We start from the raw sequence: 21766 nt of genomic DNA, 5'->3' as shown, positions 1-21766 counted from the left end.
CCCACGGCCGGCTGCGGCCCCTGGCAGCCGCGGGCTGCCGTCACGTCGTGGGCCTCGCCAGTGTCCGTTTTCAAGGAGAACTGCTTCACTGTGCGACGCGGGGCGCCTTCCACTTCTTCTGAAGCGGAACTCGGCCGGACCGACACAGTCCAGCAGCGGCTGCTGCGCGACTCGCGGAACAAGGGGCTTCTGCTTCTGTGGCGAGCGGCAGCTTTGTTTAGGGCTGCGTGCAGACTAAAATACAAATCCGAGAAGAGTGAAACAAAAGCTTTTCTTTCGGACTTATCGTTGCTCCCATCTCTGTTTTCCGCACGAAGTGTTACAGTTCTCTGGGCCTATGTCGCAGCATTATTCCAAAACTCGCCCAGTGCTAAATTAGCGCTGTGACGAAAAACACCAGGCGATTTTTTGAAAAAAGTGCATTTTTAGTGTGATGAAACTCCCATAGCTCACCACGTATCGGAGATAGTCAGCGTATTTTGGGACGATGGTTCACGTGGCTCTGAGCACTATGGGACTTAACTTCTGAGGTCATCAGTCCCCTAGAACTTAGAACTACTTAAACCTACCTAACCTAAGGACATCACACACATCCATGCCCGAGGCAGGATTCGAACCTGAGACCGTAGCGGTTGCGCGGTTCCAGACTGTAGCGTCTAGAACCTCTCGGCCTCTCCGGCGGCTTGGGACAATACTCAGTGCCAGAGCGTAAATTCATAACTTCGTCCTCGTGTCGAATAACAGTGTCAACTATTAGTTTGACCGTAGAATAAGTAGTCCTCGCTGGAAAGTATCATCAAGGACAAGTAATCGTAGGACTTTATTGAGACGAAGCCGCGCTGTTCGCCTTACTGACGGCGAAAAATACAGTCGCGATAACTTTTATTGGACACCGCATTCGCTTGTTTCCAGAATTGAAGATTCCATTTAACGAAGACGGAAAGGTTCAAAAAAAGTTAAAGTGAGCAATCGCTATACTTCTACATATTCAGATTCAATAATTTTTGTAATTCAGTGTGTATTACGTAGAAAGTAGGCTAAATACAGTCATATGTCCAGAAATGCGTATTGTTGCAGTATCTTATTGAAATACGGTCGGCGTTCTATAAAACAACATAGGGCCTCTAGCGGCACGCTCGAAACTAATTGAGCCTAAAAAAAATTCTCAGAAGCAAATATTAACGTGTTTTAATCTCCGATTTCTCAATTAGCGTGAATTTTTGGATATTCTTTTGTTTAGTTTAGTCGAACACACATGAATAGCTTGCATAATATACTGAAACGACCTGGAACGAATCACTTCACAGATTTTTAACATAATTAGAATTCAAATATGACTGCATGCAGACCTTTCAAAGAAGACCGCTTGAGTGGGATATTTAGTTTAATAATAGAAATATAAGGGACGATCAAAAAGTTACCGTTTTTAGGGAGCTGCAGCGTATATACTGTATACAGTACAAATGGCATGTATTTCTAGCTGAACAGTTATCTTTGTATCTTTGTTGACGTGTTCCAGTATTTACTAACTCGTACAATAACCGTCCCTAACGTGTGATCAGTGAAAACGTAATTGTGGGGAATCACGGCGGTTACCTTGGAAACCGTTAACATCAAGTGTTGTGGTGCAATGGTAAAAGCATTCTTCCACCACTACCACCTCCTAACGATATCCTACTCGTATTCGTGTATGACATTCAAAACTCCCTTGCCATCACGATTCAGTCTTTTCAGGCGAATACTGAAATGCCGCTTTTCAGAAATCTGCGGTTCCTCCACTCTGTCCCCTTCGCGGGCGATTACAGACGTTAGTATCAATTGTAACCAATGATTGGAAGTCTGTGCGGAGAAGAAAACTACACCCCGTACCAGCGTGTCCCCTATCCGCTTGCATTCTACCCACATCCGCTGGTATTGTAGTATTTGAGTCCGGCTCAGGCGTTAGGCTTGCGCGTGGTCTGATTTTTCATCTTCCGAAGTAACAAACATTTCATAGACTAAGAACATAGAAGCCTGTTACTAACACATTTTAATACAGCATAAGTTTGTCATATTCTTGATACGTCCTTTTAAGTTACAACTTTTTATCGTAAGCACTGAATCTGATTTTGTGAAATTTTCTGCATAATTTTTCCTCTACATTATGAAATCGACGCCGTTCCTTTGTCAAACGTTCTGTTAAACTGTGTTAACGTGTAAAACTTCTCTGTGTAATAATCGCTACATGGCGTACTTGTAAGTATTTTTTAATCGAAACATGGTAACAACTTTTTTACCAAACATTCTTTATGTCGTTATGTTCGAAGGTTTCAAAGGGTGCAGTGTTGTAGACCAGTACGCATGTCGCTTTGTGGCATATTTCGGTGATTACGTAAGGTAACAGGAATCACTCAGGCAACTGCCGGTACTTCGGAAACACGATGTACCTCTGATTACGCTGATCAGAAAGATAGCAATGTCGCCATCCTTAGCCTTTGGAGTTGTCAAAAAAACACGTACTATCTCCAGTATAGTGCGCATTAAAACCAATACAGAGAGAGGCACTCCGTCAAAAAAAAAAAAAAAAAAAAAAAAAAAAAAAAAAAAAAAAAAAAAATAAAAATAGTAGCTACTTAGAACAAGAATAATCGTTACTGTCTATGCCATGTAATGCAAAGTTAGTTAGTTAAACGTTCCATTGATCATTTGAAGGGTTTTTTCATCGAAATAATGTGAACGAGTCAGCTTACAGGATATGTATACACGAATAGTGTTAACATTAATGAACACTGTCTTTTTATATGCGCACTCATGCTACTGCACTTAAATACTGGTAGCCTTTATAAAGGAAACTAGTTTTTAAGTAGAAATTCGTCCATGGAATAAAGGAAACTGTCCAGGGAAGATGATTGTAGATTAGATTTAAAACTTGCTATGCTGCCTGTCAGACATTTTATGTGGCAGAAGTAAAGATTGTGTAGTAATGGCCAAGACCGTGTAAATTCGTCTTAATTTTTGACACCTGGTTCCGACATACATAACTGTCGTCTTCTGGTCTGTAACACTACGCATATACATGCTATGTATCTCCTGTCATGATTTACGACGTAATATTTGAAAAAAATTTTTTGTTCGACGTTAGAAAAAACAGATATGGAAACTGTACGTTTGTATACCCCATAAAAATTTTGTTACAAAAGTCACAATGAACATGTTCTCCAACAAAAATTTTTGAAGGTATGTAAATGCACAGTTTCCATTTCCGTTTTGTGTAATGTCAAAAAAATAGTTCTCCGATATTACATCAAAATGATGATAGGAAACATTCATTATGTTACGGACCAGAAGAAGACAGTTACATCTGTCGAAACAGGATGTCAAAAATAAAGACGGGTTTATGCGATATGGGTTATTGAAAGCTTTTTTTTTTTCTTAATGAAGTAAAACGTAGATCGCTCCTTCTAATTTCTCAACATGAGAAAATGCAAGACATTTTATAGTATTGGGCAAATGATCAAAAATTTTCGTTGCTGCTTATTAAACTCCTTTCTGAGCCACTGACAGCTTTAATAATGGGATAATAAAGATCATTTCATCTCTCGTTTTTTTGGAACAGATTGTTATGAAATTGTGATAGGTTACCTATGAAGAATTTCATTAACGAATGTATGGATTGTGATGGTGCAGATAAAATACTCACTAACAGACTAGTATCGTAATACAGACACTGTCTTTCACCTTTAAAACAGTAATTAGTATAACGAATATCTGCAGATACACCTGCAGGGAAGACTTTCATCCGCAAACTCAACATTACTGCGGATATCCGCGGAGACGTCTGCCAATGATGAATGTGTTGACTGCAACTATTTTAGGAGCTTTCGAGTGACGGCTTGATTCTTGTTCCCTATACGGACCTCATCGCCTTTTTAAGTTAGCGGCCACGCGAGGCTCCGCCCGCTCGGCATTACCATGCTGCGTTGAGAAGACGGCCATGGTGGTGCTCTTGCTGACAGCTGTGTTTGCTCTTGTTTCAGGTGAAGCTCGAGCGGGTGCTGGGCCTCACGGTCTCCAGCAATGCCGCCCTGGACTGCGACCCTGACTCGGAGCAGATCGCCTACTCTGCAGGGTGAGTCACCGTCCTTCCCATTCTTTTCTGCGAGTCTGCATCGTAATAAAATAAGAGAAATCAGAGCCACGCGTTGTTGTATAGCGGAACGGTAGAGGAATAGTCTGAAGAACGCTCTGCCAGGCACTTAAGTGTGAACTGCACAGTAGTTTTGTAGAAGTAGTTGTGACTGCAGAGAAATATAATTCAGCGGGCCAGTCAGTTTGGATTCCACAAATTACGTTAGTGTGCTGAATGCTCGACCACATCAAACTCGAATACAGTTTGTCACGTATTCCATTTCTGTGTTGGTTTCAGTCTGACACTTTTCCAAGGATTTCTGTTTGTTAATCGGTTTAGTTTTGAAATTACGAGGCGGGGTACCTGGCAACAGCATACATTCTTAGGCATGTACATACATACTGAATGGGCTAAAGAACAAAAGAAATCGTTAATTATGGCGTAGCTCATAAGGATATGAATCACTGCCACACTTGCGCTTATTATCGAAAATACGGTCGGATTGTGTATCAAGCAGATTTGTGACGATGATTCAGGATTTCTTGATAGGGAGCTTGCAGGATGGAGACTTTTCGTCGGATGTTGGAGTAACTTCAGGAGGACCTCAGGGAATCGTTGAGACTCTTGTCAATACTGTATATTAATGACCTAACGGATAATATTAATCATAAACTCAGACTTTTTGCGAGTGAAGTTATCTGTAATGAACTACTGTCTAAAAAACTGCAGAGATATTCTGGTCAGATCTCGATAATACTGCAGAGTAGTGCAGAGATTGGCAAATTGCTTTAAAAGTATAGTAGTGCAAAATTAGGCGCTACACAAAATGCAAAAAACATAGTATCTCAAGAGTACATCATCAGCGGGTCACAGTTGGAATCAGTGAACTCCTAAAAATATCTGGGAAAAACGGAAACTCCGCAGTCAGGCGCTGAAGACCACTCGATAGTCGACGGACTACCATATCATCCTCAGTGGTTCATCATAGGACGCGATATGGAGGGGTATGGAGTCAACACAGGGCACTCCCGGCTATCGTCGTCTCTCTGACTTCGGAGCCACTACCTCGCAGTCAGGCAGCTCCTCAGTTGACTTCACGAGGCTGAGTGCTCTCCGGTCCTGTCCTCCCACCAAGAGAAAAAATCCCCGGCAGTACCGAGAATCGAACCCAGGTCCCCGCATAAGGGTCTGTTGCGTTGACCTCTCGGCTACTAAGGCGGAAGGCGAACAAAACAAATACCTGGATGTACCAATTTGTAAAAAAAGATCGGCTGAATACACAAGTGCATTATTAGGGATAGGCCTGTTGTAAGTGGTACAGGGGGCATTCTACCGTCCTTTGCATTGACTCGCATAGCCAGTTATGTGGGCACCTACAGTCAAACGTGGATCTCACATTATTAGTCATTGTCGGAGGCGAAAGAACTTTAGGTATACAAAATGAAGTAGAACCATCTCGTAGGCTCACTCGTAAGTATAGCGGGTAGTAGACATTGATTCGCCAGTAGGATACTAGGAGAAACTAATCAGCTTATAACACTACACTTAGTTTACGTTAATATTCCAGTTCCTGGTAATTCAGTTAATGTTACTCCATGTTTAGTTTTAATTGACAGTGGTGGTGCCTAATGGATTAAGCAATCTGACTATGAATTCCTTTTCATGATATAGCTTCGTATTAGAAGGACGAAATGAAACAGTGACATGATTCGAACCGATGTCCCTCAGACAGTGCTAACTGTATGTAACAGAGGATATCAATACGGTCGCCAGCCGGAAACGGACAAATAATTTTAGAACAAATCTTAATGGCTTTCAAACGTTAGTATAAAAACTATGTTTATAATTATCTCTACTTGCAGACTGCAGGACAAAAATGGAATCAGACGAGAACACACTGGAAGCTTCAATCCTTTATTATCATCATAAATTTATCTGATGTTAATCATGCGTAAGGCGGTAAACTTTGTCGCGCTAACGTATACTAGCTGACGAATCATGCCACTGCATGGCTCCATATCCTTGTCGGTACCTTCCAGAACCTCTCTGACACTCTTCCTGCACGTCCGCGCTGCAAAAGATGATTATTCAGGCTTTTAACAGCCGTTCACATTAATGTGACTGGGCCGTGTAGAACTATCAGGGGATACTGAATGTATACAAAGGAGATCAGCAAGAACGGTCACCCGTTTGTTTACCAGTGGCACAGCGTCTCGGAGATGCTGGAAAAACTGAACTGGCAGACGACAGAAGACAGACGTAAACGGCCCCGTGAAAGCCTATTTAGAAAGTTGTAGGGACAAGCATTAAGTGAGGAACATAGGAATATACTAAAAGCTCCTAATTACCACCCCTGTAGGGATCACGAAGACAAGATTAGACTAATTACAGCCCGCACAGAGGCGTTCAAGCAGTCCTTCTTCCCGCGCTCCCACGGGAAGAAGCGCCAGTAGTGGGAAGTACACACTGCTACGCACTTCCGTGGTAGCAGAATATGCATGTAGATTGAGTTTAACTCGCACAAACGTTTGCAAGTAATGATTGTTTCTGCCTTGTTGCACTAAATAGTTCATCTCACTTTTGTCGACAACAGGATGATGACACTGAAATGGAAACGCAGTTCAAAGTACTAAGGAAGATGCCGATTCCTTAATTGTGAAAACAGTTATCTCCCACGTCGCTGAGTTTGATAATGCGGCAATCGTAACAGAGGACATTGGCGTGCTTGTTCTCTTAGCGGGACGAGGAAACAACAACAATAACATGTACTTCCACAACCGGGAAGAGGGAAATCAACAGTAATTCTTTCAATTTCGATCCTGCCTTTGTATTTGGAGCCATGCCTTCACAACATACAGTGTGGCGCACGAAATGTGTTACCAATTGTTTTTTTCACAATTTACGACGCACATTAGATATCCCGCTGGGATCTCTACAGCAGTACCAGCAGAGCTTGGAAAAACAAATGATTTACGAAATGACGTGTAATTCACGATACTGCCGCTAGGTGACTAGTAAGCAGCAATGGCTGACAATGGAAGACTGATGACACAGCAACGATCTGCAATTGTGTTACTTTTTCATGAAACGAAAAGCCTTGTTGTGTCTCAGAGGCGTTTTCGACAACAGTTCAACACACGATGGGTCCCTTGCAAGACCATCCACAAGTTGTACGATAAATTTGTACAAGAAGGAACAGTATTTGAAGCGAAGCGACCTCGGCCTGAGCATGTTTGTTCGCCGGAGAATATTGAAGCGGTACGAGTTGCTGTACAGAGAAGTCCCGGGAAATCGTTTAGAAAGGCAGCAGTGCAACTGGGAATATCCAGAGGCTCCGTTCAACGCATTCTTAAAAGTGACCTCCGTATGTACCCATACAAGATGACCTGTGCACAGAAGCTCACTGAAGAACACAAGCAGCAGAGACTACTGTTTGCTCAGTGGGCGGAGGATAGGGAAGAAACTCTCAGCAACGTTTGGTTTTCAGACGAGGCACATTTTCATTTAGACGGTGTGGTTAACAAACAGAATGTACACTTTTGGGCCACTGAAAACCCACAAGTGCTTCATGAACGACAACATTATGCTCCCAGGATTACAGCGTGGGCAGCAATTTCCAGTCACGGACTTATTGGACCCTTTTTCTTTGAAGAAACTGTGAACAGCGAGTGTTACTTGAGCGTGCTTCGCAATAGCTTCATTCCACAGCTTCTTGCTAGTGCCTTGCCCTTCAACACGCAGTGGTTCATGCAAGATGGAGCAAGGCCACATGTTGCAAACACTGTGTTGGAGTTTTTACACGACCATTTCGACATGCGGATCATTTCACTCAGGTTTCCAGGTCTCTTCAATGACGGACAAAATTGGCTCCCCAATAGTCCAGACCTCAATCCATGTGGCTTTTTTCTTTGGGGGTACCTGAAGGAAAAAAACTTTCCCGAAACGTCCACGTGATTTAATGGAGCTCAGGAGACTTATTCTTCAAGCTTGCAGTGAAATTACGGAAGACATGTGCGTAGGGTAATCACTAACTTCAGTGTCCGTTTGAAGGAAGTTAGGAAACGAAATGGTGTACATATTCAGCATGTGCTGAGTTAGAACAAATGTCCTTGGATGGCTCTTCATTGTAGTATATGTTCCTTCCAGATTGTATTGACAATAAAGTTTATATTCAAAAACAAAATGGTAACACATTTCGTGCGCCACCCTGTATGATGCCACGTTCTCTTTTTTGACCAAATAAAAGAGAAATTTCCTTATGGAGCAACAGCCACACCTCAAAGTGCAAGCTGCTGAATTTGTTAAGCCCTCAGTCTCTCAACACTTAATAGCACAGGCCGGAGAACAGCTGATTTTAGCACTGCATGAGAATTCCAACTGTGCGACTTTGGACGAGCTCAGGTACGACCTTTTTGTAAAGTCTGCCGCGAGAAAGTCTTCCAAGGGTGAAAGGCTACCGCCAACATCGGACGCGGCAAGGTGGCACTCATTGCGATCCTACCATCAAGTGCAATCTTGACTGGGGAAGAAAACTGAGCCATGTCAGAGGGGCTGGAAGAAAGCTCATCACGCTTGTTTCCCGTGACGATGACGAAAGATGCCGCACCACGCACGCCCCTGGAGATGGTTTCCTGCGCATGCAAACCAGGGTGCACAGCAGTATGAGGATATCGCAAGTCTTCACTGAAGTGCTTCTCGACGAGCGAACACTGTTGTGGCGTATCTTGCGAGAACGCCCCAGAAATTGGGCTCGAGCAGGATGAGGAAGACAGAGAACATATGTTTGTAAAGGTGCCGCAATGGATCCTGAAGATCGGATGCTGGACCGGGACCTGCCGCAGTTTCCCAAACGACCTCGATGGAATTGAAATTTGATAAAATGTTAATCTCTGTTATTTTAATGTTTTTTAATGTTGTCATGCTCTTTTATTTGTTCATTTGTACAAACTTTTATATTAGTCATACGTAAATACATAGTTCCGAGTAATAGGGGAAAACCTGACAGCCGATTTTTCCACAAAAAGGCCGAAAACTTGGATTCAACATACACTCAGCTATATACACAATACAAAAAAGAAAATCTTCCACTTTGTTTTTTGCAAGCAAAAGTACCGCGTTACTAGGCTATTTTGTGGAAACATACATAGGAATTGCAACAATTTGTTTTCAGAGCGCAGTGTACGGATATTCGTGGGACCATTGCATAGCAGTCCCGTGAAGATAGTAGGTTGAATAAAACGTATACAATCTCTCTTGAAGAATTTTATCAGTGTATGCAACTGCCTGACGTTCGGTATATGGTAGAATAAAAAGTATACTCTGCCTGTACTTTAAAGAATTTTCAGTTTTACCGTTTCCTAGTTCCTGTCTCATTTTCTATTACGTTCCAAATAGAACTTTTGTTCTTGGAGGAATTTTTTCCCTCCTGGAAGATCTGCCATTTCGATTCTCTGATTTTGTTTCAATTTTTACAATAAAATTTGTGAAGAGGTTTCACCATATGATCATCTCTCTTGACGCTAACTTTGCACGATATTATGATACGGTTTATGATCCAGTATTTAGGTTCATGTAATCTACTCACGTAGGTTAATTTTTTAGGACAACAATTTTGTACATAGCGTGTGACTGTATTAGCCTACGGGATATGTTACACTGTTTATTAATGTCAGATGAGTTCAGTACATTTTTCCTGTCTCTATTTATCATCCATACCAACACAACAGTGTACAAGCACTCATCACAGACATCGACACGACACAGATACTCAAGTCACAATAACAGATTGGGGGAGGACAGTAGGACCTTACCATGAGTAGTGATGCTGTTTCCGTGCATCTGGTTCCCTTCACTCGGTCCATGAGTGTGGGATTCTTTTGGATTCTTGATGTAGCAAATACATTTTGAAGTACTCATTCCCTTTTCCATTTAGTTGTCTTGTAGTTTAACGACAAGTATTTACACAGTGGCTTTACAATCTCGGTGTGCCTATACTAATGCTGCCAAATAATAACGCTGTTGGTTTCCACAACTGTATGATGGGTGGGAGTTTATATGAAATCGCTGTAGAATACGAGGTAGGTATGTACCGTTGTGCCCCAAACGATTACAATTAGGATGTCCACTTGAAATTACAGTGCGACATTCGGATTGGAGGTTAAAAACTTTAATAATTGTTTTATAAATAACTCAAAATCACCAGAAGGAGACCAGTATATTGTCCCTATTTCTGTGAACTCCTGAGAGATCAATACTTTTACAGCACAAGTTTCAAAATGTTGCTCACTGCAAAATCTAGACTATAAATGTTTATACATTCTCTGATCACAAAAAAAATGTTCAAATGTGTGTGAAATCTTATGGGACTTAACTGCTAAGGTCATCAGTCCCTAAGCTTACACACTACTTAACCTAAATTATCCTAAGGAAAAACACACACACACACATGCCCGAGGGAGGACTCGAACCTCCGCCGGGACCAGCCGCACAGTCCATGACTGCAACGCCTCAGACCGCTCGGCTAATCCCGCGCATCTGGTCACAAGTATCCAGACATTTATTAGTGGACATTAGTATGGTGTGTGTCCACCTTCGCTGTTATGAAGGCTTGAAGTCAGTTGGCCTCACTTGCATTGAAGTACCTGAATGTCTGCTGAGGAATAACAGCCAGTTCTTGTTCAGGAGCCCAAACCGTGGACGCTAACGATGTTGGACGCTGGGGTTTGGAGGGAAGCCAACTTCACAACTCATCCCAAAGACGTTCCATTGAGTTTAGGTCGGGACTGAGGGCAGGCCAGGCCACTTCAAGAATGTTCTGTCCACAAAGCATTGCCTCACAGATGTTTCTTTATGACAGAGTGCATTGTCATGCTGATGCACATCTTCATCGTTTCCGAACTGTTCCTCTACTGTACGCAGTACACAGTGCCATAAATGTGTCCACATTCTAGGTCTACACGATTGTTCTGCTATTCACAATTACAGAGACTTCGTCGAACCACCTTCAACCTATTTCTCTATCGTTCCACTCTCGAACAGCGCACGGGAAAAACAAACACTTAAATCTTTCTGTTGACCTCTGATTTCTCTTACTTTATTACGATGAGCATTCCTCCGTATGTAAGTGGGTGACAACAAAATATTTTCACACTATGAGGAGGAAGTTGCTGATCAAAATTTCATGAGAAGACTCTGCCGCAGTGAAAAACAACTTTGTTTTAATGATTGTCACTTTAATTCACGTTTCATGTGACGCTGTCGCCCATATTTCGCGATACTACAAAACGAGCTGCCCTTTTTTGAACTTCTTCGATGTTCTCCGTCGATCCTATCTGATGGGGAACCCACACTCCACAACTATACTCCAGAAGAGGACGCACAAGCGTAGTGTTGGCAGTTTCTTTAGTAGACTTGTTGCATTTTCTCAGTGTTCTGCAAATAAATCGCAATCCATGGTTTGCTTTGCCCACGACATTGTCTACGAGATCTTTCCAACTTACGTTATTCGTAATTGTATTCCTCAAGGATTTAATTGAATTTACAGTCGTTAGATGTGTGTGATTTATCGTGTAACCGAATTCTTGCGGATTCCTTTTGGTACTCATGTGAATGACTTCACACCTTTCGTTATTTAGAGGCAATTGCCACTTTTCGCACCATACAGATATCCTGTTGTCTAAATCGTTTTGCAACTTGATTTGACCATAGAAATGTTTAGCTGATGTGTTCGACCATCGTATCCCATTCTTTTTATCTCCCTGCGCACAGTAATTCTGCTACCTGTGCTGCTGATTCTTTCCGCTGATCTCACGCGATTTTTACGTGTATCTTCTGCAATGTTCGACGCTCCCTGTCCATCAGTACACGAGGTCTGATTGGTCTTGGTTGAAGTGTGGTTCTTCATTCGCGTGTCCACTTCACAGTCCCGTCACTAACAGTTGACTTGAGCAGCTGTAGGAAGGTTAAAATGTCGTAGGTGACACCCACAGACGAAGTCATTAAGCTCTCCTGACAGACCCAGTCTGCCGTTACCGCTTCTCTGCTGACAGCATAATACTCGTCGCCATCTTTGTTCTGACGGGTCCTCCTCTCGTTGAATCATGAGGTCGATTCCGCATTATGTGAGTGTCCGGATACTTTTGATCAGATAGAGTATACTGTATTTGTAGTCCTTCCCGTTGGCTCACGGGTAAAGTGAATCGATCCCCAGATAATCCTAGGATCTGTATCTCTCAGTTTTCACTTCTTTCACCACTGACAATGTTTGTAATTGTGAGAAATGCCGAGTTGCACCGTGGTTCGAAATCCGCGTCAAGCTGTAGGTCTCTCCTATAACTGGCTGCTAAGTCAGTTCCAAGCCCGGAGGAAGGCAACAGCATTACACGTCCATTAGGACTATGCACTCTGGCTTTCAAACCAACCTTCGCCTTGATGCCACCTTCACCTTTTTATTTCTTCTCAATGAGGCAACTTCGACACTTGTTACGGTTCTCCGTACTCCTTGTCTAACAACTAATTCCAACGTAAAACCTTTAATTCACATAAATATAACGAAACTAAACAAAACTACACTACCACTATTTATCGCTAGAGTGGCAGCGAAGCAGCCATGCTATCGACGATCCGTCGCATGCGATTCATCAGGCTGCTTGGGAATTACGAGCGATCAGCGATCAATCGCTTCCATATGCGAGTTTCGCGCACACGTGCTTTCTACGGACACACCGCGCACAACATGGCGACGATTGCCGCTGTCCTTCGCTCGCATGTTTGGGCCTTTAAATCGTACGTCTCCAATTATATTATTGACTACTACCTTTTTTTTTTTTTGCTGTCAATTTCCGCGACAGCGTATTTTAACATTTAAGAGACCTTTGAAGAAAAGAGAACCACTTGTATGAATGTCAAGATCTCAGATGGAAACCCAGCTCTAAGCAAAGAAGGGAAAGCAGAAAGGTGGAAGGAGTATATAGAGGGTCTATACGAGGGTGATGTACATGAGGACAATATTATGGAAATGGAAGAGGATGTAGATGAAGATGAAATGATGTTATGATACTGCGTGAAGAGTTTGACAGAGCACTGAAAGACCTGAGTCTAAAACAATGCCCCGGGAGTAGACAACATTCCATTAGAACTATTGATAGCCTTGGGAGAGCCAGCCTAACAAAACTCTACCATCTGGTGAGCCAGATGTATGAGACAGGCGAAATACCCTCAGACTTCAAGAAGAATATAATAATTCCAATCCCAAAGAAAGCAGGTGTTTACAGATGTGAAAATTACCGCACTATCAGTTTAATAAATCACAGCTGCAAAATCCTAACACAAATTCTTTACAGACGAATGGAAAAACTAGTAGAAGCCGACCTCGGGGAAAATCAGTTTGGATTCGGTAGAAATGCTGGAACACGTGAGGCAATACTGACCAAAGGCAAACCTACGTTTCTAGCATTTGTAGATTTAGAGAAAGCTTTTGACAATGTTGACTGGAATACTCTCTTTCAAATTCTAAAGGTGGCAGGGGTAAAATACAGGGAGCGAAAGGCTATTTACAATTTGTACACAAACCAGGTGGCAGTTATAAGAGTCGAGGGACATGAAAGGGAAGCAGTGGTTGGGAAGGGAGTGAGACAGGGTTGTAGCCTCTCCCCGATGTTACTCAATCTGTATATTGAGCAAGCAGTAAAGGAAACAAAAGAAAAATTCGGAGTAGGTATTAAAATCCATGGAGAAGAAATAAAAACTTTGAGGTTCGCCGATGACATTGTAATTCTATCAGAGACAGCAAAGGACTTGGAAGAGCAGTTGAACGGAATGGACAGCGTCGTGAAAGGAGGATATAAGATGAGCATCAACAAAAGCAAAACGAGGATCATGGAATGTAGTCGAATTAAGTCGGGTGATGCTGAGGGAATTAGATTAGGAAATGGGAGATTTAAAGTAAAGGGGAGCAAAATAATTGATGATGGTCGAAGTAGAGAAGATATAAAATGTAGACTGGCAATGTCAAGGAAAGCGTTTCTGAAGAAGAGAAATTTGTTAACATCGAGTATAGATTCAGTTGTCAGGAAGTCGTTTCTGAAAGTATTTGTATGGAGTGTAGCCATGTATGGAAGTGAAACATGGACGATAAATAGTTTGGACAAGAAGAGAATAGAAGCTTTCGAAATGTGGTGCTACAGAAGAATGCTGAAGATTAGATGGGTAGATCACATAACTAATGATGAAGTATTGAATAGAATTGGGGAGAAGAGGACTTTGTGGCACAACTTGACAAAAAGAAGGGACTGGTTAGTAGGACATGTTCTGAGGCATCAAGGGGTCACAAATTTAGCATTGGAGGGCAGCGTGGAGGGTAAAAATCGTAGAAGGAGACCAAGAGATGAATACACTAAGCAGATTCAGAAGGATGTAGGTTGCAGTAGGTACAGGGAGATGAAGAAGCTTGCACAGGATAGGGTAGCATGGAGAGCTGCATCAAACCAGTCTCAGGACTGAAGACCACAACAACAACAACGTGTAAATAGGCAGTTTGTGTACGGGACGGCAGCGTTCAGAAGACTACCAAACTCCCGAATTGCGTGAGAGAAGTAAGGGATATTAGAACGCTCGCAGAATACGAATACAGCAGCAGCAACGATATTGCAGGTCCCACCCACCTCCTCCCCCTCTGTCTTGCAGGTCCGTGTATTGCAAGATGTATGAAGCCCGGGTCCTTTGTTCCCTTCCCTCCGGCCGTGGCTGAGGAGGAAGGAACGAGGCGATTCTTGCGGACCGACAGGAACAATGGCGCGTCTGAATACGAGCCCCGTGGGAACCGGCCGCAGTGTATTATTTACCGTCCGTTTCCGGCCTTAGTGGTTTGCCGCCGCCGCGTGCTTCCGAATTACCTGTTCCCTTCCGCCCCTGAGTGTGGCGCCTGTTTGGTATCCTACAGGGTATGCGCTTCCTTGCTAGTGTTCAGTAGTACGTCGTCGAGAGGAGTTGGAAATTATTGGATGTGTGTTAATCTATCAGCTTTTTGCAGACCTTACGGCTGTCTCGTGCCTAGTAGTGTATTTGCCGTTTCTCATAACTTGATTCCCCATACTAGTCTTACCCTCCTCAACCTCCTTCATCTTTGGGTAACTACATAAACCAACATCCATTTCCACCTGCTTACTATAATTCAAAGTGATAAATCTTTGTTAGATCGAGATATGTACTCTCAACTGATCTTTCTGTTTAGCCGAGTTGTGCCACAGGTTGCTTTCCGATTTTATTCAGTACCTATTCATTAGTTCACATGGTTCAAACGGCTCCGAGCACTTTGGGACTTAACTTCTGAGGTCATCGGTCTCCTAGAACTTAGAACTACTTAAACCTAACTAACCTAAGGACATCACACACATCCATACCCGACGCAGGATTCGAACCTGCGACGGTAGCAGTCGCGCGATTCCAGACTAAAGCGCCTAGAACCGCTCGGCCACCCTGGCGGGCCCTGTTCATTAGTTTATCAGACTTGCTCATCTACTATTCAGCAATCATCTGTAACACCACATTTCGAAAGCGTCTGTTCTCTTCATGTTCAAACGGTCTATAGTCCACGTTTCACATCCGTACAAGGGTGCACTTCAGGCAAGTACCTCCAGAACAGACTTCCTAACGTTTAAAATATAGTATTGAATGGCCATCATCAGTTATTTTACTAGAAAACAAAATCAATCTACCGCTTCAGTGTCTGACTAGCTGAGTACCCGGCGCACGCTCCACTCTCTGTTCATCTCCTCTTGCCCTTTTCTTTGTCCATCTACTCCTCCCCTCTGTCTGTCCATCTGTTCTCTCCTCCCTTCTCTCTCTCCACGTTTCACCCCCACTTCAATAGGAGGTTTGTGTTTCTTACCCCCATTGTATTTCTTTCGAGATAGTATGTGATACGTGTACCAAGTTTGATTGAAATCTACACGAGGTTTAGGAGGAGCTTTTAAACCGCGTCTTTGCCCGGATTCGCACATGTCATGTGTATTTCACATACATCTGTACTCACATTTCGCCTGTACTTGTAGCTAATTTCACCCTGTAGTTTCGTTTATACACAGCTCAGTGTTTATGACGTCATATATCCTGAACTGTGTGTCGTACAAATATATTTTGCCAAGTACATTCAGTGGTATATGTGAAAACGGTATGCAAAATATGTTGCAATAGAGTTATTCGTAAACAAGTAATAAATTACGAAGTAATGTTTGATGCGGCAGCTTTAATGCATGAACAGCGAAAATCCAGTAAGCGATAAATTTTTTTCTGTGATCATTTTGTGGGGGGTGTCAGCGAGAAAAAGTCTCGTAAAGGTTTGAAATTACGCATAATGTTTTTGGAAGTCATTAAGTGCTCTCGTTCTCAAATACTGAATGAATATAGTCTGGCTATTTGCGCGTCGTGAGCTGCACTAGTTTTTCACCCCCACACCAGAAGGTTCGTACTCACATGAGAGTTCCTTCCAGGCAGCAAGTGATGTTTGTAGCACGTTTGGTTGAAATCTATCCAGCGGTTAGGAGGAGATGCAAAACATGCATACATATTCTTTTATAACATGTATGGGTTCCATAATCTAATTCCTACGGCATCACCTGATTTAATGTGACTACATTCCGTTACTCATAGTTGACTTTGATATTCATCTGACGATCTCTTTTGAAGACACAGTTCATGTACTTTTCATGGTCCTTCGCTCTCTCAGATTTGCCGAGGACATTACAATTCTGCCCTGGTTTTTATTTCTTCTCGCTGAATTTTAGTCCCCTTTCCAGATTTATAAGTGATAGAAAACTATTTGAAACACTAGAGCAGACAACGTTTGTATGGTGTGAACATGGAAATTAGATCATCGTGTAAAAACAATTAATTGACCATCGCCGGCCAGAGTGGCCGTGCGGTTCTAGGCGCTACAGTCTGGAACCGAGCGACCGCTACGGTCGCAGGTTCGAATCCTGCCTCGGGCATGAATGTGTGTGATGTCCTTAGGTTAGTTAGGTTTAATTAGTTCTAAGTTCTAGGCGACTGATAACCTGAGAAGTTAAGTCGCATAGTGCTCAGAGCCATTTGAACCATTTTGAACTTGACCATCATCATCATCGTCACCACCATCACGACTGCGACAACCACCACCACAAATTTTATGTTTTGCACAATTTAATGCGTCCTTGGGAGTGTACGGTTGTATCGGTGCTTTCTGAATGAAGTGACATTGGGCCATCTGATTCAAAACTTCATTCCTTCAAATGAGGCTTGGTTTAGTCTATTCATGTACGAATGTGAGCTCACAGAACATTTGCCATTATGTAGCAGCAAATAATTGTGGTTACGTTGAACTTGGTGCACAGTTCCCTGGTCAGTTGTATTTCAGCGACCCAATATTACGCTGAGAATGGATCGATAAAAAAAAGTGCAAATCAAAACATCAAGTCCCTTATAGTACTAGTCGACCAAAATATTATTGCACCTGGGAGAGAGAACGTTTCGGTCGGCTTGTCGTGTATCAGTATGTAATTGAGTTTTGATATATGCACAACTGACCAGAAATCATTGATAATGCGATGCGTTTTCCTGAGTCACAACTATACTTGTTTACTGTGGAGTCACCGCATGTTTCCGATAACAGCAAAGTGTATTATGCGTATTCTATATCTTGGTAGTTTTAGGTGGGGAGTGTTATGAACTGTAGTTGCGTAAGATGCCGGTTGAGGTCGGGGCTGAACAACCACTGCAGCAGCAAACAATTGCGCTGGATCTGGAACAATCGCTTTATGTACCCCAATTTACTTTGCGTTGTGGATTGCTTATGTTTTTATATTTATGAAAGCATTAATCCTGCAGCATAAAGGGGTTTGAATGTGACTCTCGCGACCACAAAAGGAATCAACGATCCTTACGACAGTTGTCAGTTTTGCCTTCGAAGAGGCATTTTGGAGGACGATATTGCTCAAATCCGTGTCCGACCATCCAGATTTAGGTTTTCCGCGATTTCTCTAACTCGCTCCAGGCAAACGGCTTTGAAAGAGCACGGCCGACTTGCTTCCCTAAACCTTCAAACAATCCGAGCATTTGCTGCGTCTGTAATGACCTCGATATCAACGGGGCGTTAAATCTTGATATCCCTTTTTCCCTTCCTTCGTTGCTGTAGACATACAGTAAAAGCGTCTAAGTCAACGTAATGCTCATTTCTTCCTGGAACACTTCCTGCCGAGTAATCAGTCCCTTTATAGCAGTGGTTGCCAACGCTCCTTAATAATCAAATATTTCCTTTAAGAGAACAGCAGAAGTTTTCGTGAATAAGCAGCGAACTTCATCCGCTCAGTATGTTAAATACATATTTTTAAAAAGTTTCTTCAACCGAGCGAGGTGGCGCAGTGGCTAGCACACTGGACTCGCATTCGGGAGGACGACGGTCAATCCCGCGTCCGGCCATCCTGATTTAGGTTTTCCGTGATTTCCCTCAATCGCTCCAGGCAAATGCCGGGATGGTTCCTTTGAAAGGGCACGGTCGACATCCTTCCTCGTCCTTCCCTAATCCGATGAGACCGAAGACCTCGCTGTTTGGTCTCTTCCCCCAAAACAATCAAATCCAAAAATTTCTTCAGAGCATCACGGTTTCCCTGTTGATCGCACACACACTACTCTCAAAACACCGTGGCCATTAGCATTTCCTGCCATCAATTAATTTCCGCCTCGTTACCTACTCCTCCATGCAAAAGCGTGATCTACATCTACATCTACATCTACATCTATACTCCGCAAGCCACCTGACGGTGTGTGGCGGAGGGTACCTTCAGTACCTCTATCGGTTCTCCCTTCTATTCCACTCTCGTATTGTTCGTGGAAAGAAGGATTGTCGGTATGCCTCTGTGTGGGCTCTAATCTCTCTGATTTTATCCTCATGGTCTCTTCGCGAGATATACGTAGGAGGGAGCAATATACTGCTTGACTCTTCGGTGAAGGTATGTTCTCGAAACTTCAATAAAAGCCCGTACCGAGCTACTGAGCGTCTCTCCTGCAGAGTCTTCCACTGGAGTTTATCTATCATCTCCGTAACGCTTTCGCGATTACTAAATGATCCTGTAATGAAGCGCGCTGCTCTCCGTTGGATCTTCTCTATCTCTTCTATCAACCCTATCTGGTACGGATCCCACACTGCTGAGCAGTATTCAAGCAGTGGGCGAACAAGCGTACTGTAACCTACTTCCTTTGTTTCCGGATTACATTTCCTTAGGATTCTTCCAATGAATCTCAGTCTGGCATCTGCTTTACCGACGATCTACATTATATGATCATTCCATTTTAAATCACTCCTAATGCGTACTCCCAGATAATTTATGGTATTAACTGCTTCCAGTTGCTGACCTGCTATTTTGTAGCTAAATGATAAAGGATCTATCTTTCTGTATATTCGCAGCACATTACACTTGTCTACATTGAGATTCAATTGCCATTCCCTGCACCATGCGTCAATTCGCTGCAGATCCTCCTGCATTTCAGTACAATTTTCCATTGTTACAACCTCTCGGTACACCACAGCATCATCTGCAAAAAGCCTCAGTGAACTTCCGATGTCATCCACCAGGTCATTTATGTATATTGTGAATAGCAACGGTCCTATGACACTCCCCTGCGGCACACCTGAAATCACTCTTACTTCGGAAGACTTCTCTCCATTGAGAATAACATGCTGCGTCCGGTTATCTAGGAACTCCTCAATCCAATCACACAATTGGTCTGATAGTCCATATGCTCTTACTTTGTTCATTAAACGACTGTGGGGAACTGTATCGAACGCCTTGTGGAAGTCAAGAAACACGGCATCTACCTGTGAACCCGTGTCTATGGCCCTCTGAGTCTCGTGGACGAATAGCGCGAGCTGGGTTTCACATGACCGTCTTTTTCGAAACCCATGCTGATTCCTACAGAGTAGATTTCTAGTCTCCAGAAATTTCATTATACTCGAACACAATACGTGTTCCAAAATTCTGCAACTGATCGACGTTAGAGATATAGGTCTATAGTTCTGCACATCTGTTCGACGTCCCTTCTTGAAAACGGGGATGACCTGTGCCCCTTTCCAATCCTTTGGAACGCTACGCTCTTCTAGAGACCTACGGTACACCGCTGCAAGAAGGGGGCAAGTTCCTTCGCGTACAGTCAGATGATAAATTTTCATCTTAGTGTCACTGTCATTCGTGTGCCGAAAATGTATGGACGAAACTGCCAGTGTTAGGTTTGAATAAATTTACTGAACCAAATGTGTTCTATAACTTTGTATTAATTTTAAACGCCGTCATAAGACAAATCTTTCTTAGAAACTGGCCGTGGCGAAGACCCGAAAATGGCCGAGAGCTCAGACTTCCGTTAGCCAACAAACGCTTCCCACTCGTTAAACATCCGTCTTTTCGTCCTGTCAGGCCACATTTTTGTGCGCTCACTAGGGTTAGTGAAACCGCACGGCGCCATTTAAACTACGTTACGCATAACGCTATATTTTATCATTTATGCCCTCCCTGTTGTCCTGTTCACAACTTACGTAGGTAACCACTAGATGTGAACAAGTGTTGCATTCATTTTGACAAACGGAAAATTAGAAACAAAGGCACAGGATATATCTGCAGTTCAGGTTCATTTTCTAAGCTATTCAAATTGCCTCTTTCCTTTTTTGTGGCATTAATAATCGAAATATTTTTCGTCTAAATCGTTAGGAATATTCCAAATTTCACAAAAAGTTTTGCTGCTTCATATTAGTTGTTTATACACTTATCTGTAGTGTTGTTGAGGCATTTCATGTTAACTTCATCTAATGTTAGATTTCTGTTATTTGAAAGGTTACAGTTTGCCGTTACGTGGCTGGAGGAGCTTTTCTTCTTCCATAGTCCGCCTGCGTAGCGTTACCGCCTACCACGCGAGGGGGCTCGGGTTCGATCCCCGGCAGGAGACCGAGTGTTGTGTGTTCATCATCATCATTTTCATCACCAGTGACACGCAAGCCGCCGAAGTGGCGTCAACTCAAAAGACTTGCAATGCGACGGCCGAACCCCGAAGGGGATATCCCGGCCAATAAATTCCATACGATCATTTCATTTCACAACCATAGAAACATGTATAAGGAAATTAGCAATCCACGCCGATCCACAGGGTGATTCAGGTGGCGTTACAGCTGTCGTATTATGCAACCCTTTTATGGAAGATGCAGAGGAACGTAGAATGAGTCAGCTGCACCCCACTTTTCAGCCAGTGTCTTTTAAACAAGAGCGTATTCGCCTTTTTTGTGCTCCAAAAGGAGCATTTTTCCGTTGGTTCCCGTCTTTTCCCTGCCGCAGCTGGACATGCGACTCGTTTGACAAGAATATTACGGACCAGTAAAATTTTGATTGTTTACTTACGTGAAATTGAAATAGTGCAAAACTTAATAACCTTACACTTCAGACCGGATTTTACGTACACAACAATTTTGCGTGTGCTTCAGTACTACAGCAACATGCGGTTCCCAGAACCCGTCTGATGATAGCGGAGAGACATTATATTTCTCCGTGCTACGTCACTTCATAAACTACTGTTTCACCTCACACTGGATTTTACGTGCACAAGTAGCGTAATTTGTAACCTCTGCATCTTGAAAAGCGATTAAGA

The 21766-nt window shown here is 42.9% G+C and overlaps 1 protein-coding gene across 1 annotated transcript in view; it reads left to right on the top strand.

Moving 5' to 3' along the window:
• LOC126100190 (mitogen-activated protein kinase-binding protein 1) overlaps positions 1-21766 on the top strand; it is a 366221-nt gene that overhangs the window by 203749 nt on the left and 140706 nt on the right. Inside the window, exon 3 of the mRNA XM_049910749.1 lies at positions 4017-4108. Coding sequence (XP_049766706.1) covers positions 4017-4108 — 92 coding nt within the window. The remainder of the gene's footprint in view (positions 1-4016; positions 4109-21766) is intronic.

Source organism: Schistocerca cancellata, chromosome 9 (genome assembly GCF_023864275.1).
Source record: "Schistocerca cancellata isolate TAMUIC-IGC-003103 chromosome 9, iqSchCanc2.1, whole genome shotgun sequence".
Taxonomy (NCBI): domain Eukaryota; kingdom Metazoa; phylum Arthropoda; class Insecta; order Orthoptera; family Acrididae; genus Schistocerca; species Schistocerca cancellata.
Note: the sequence above shows the minus strand (reverse complement) of the source record. Positions and strands in the feature narration are given on the sequence as shown.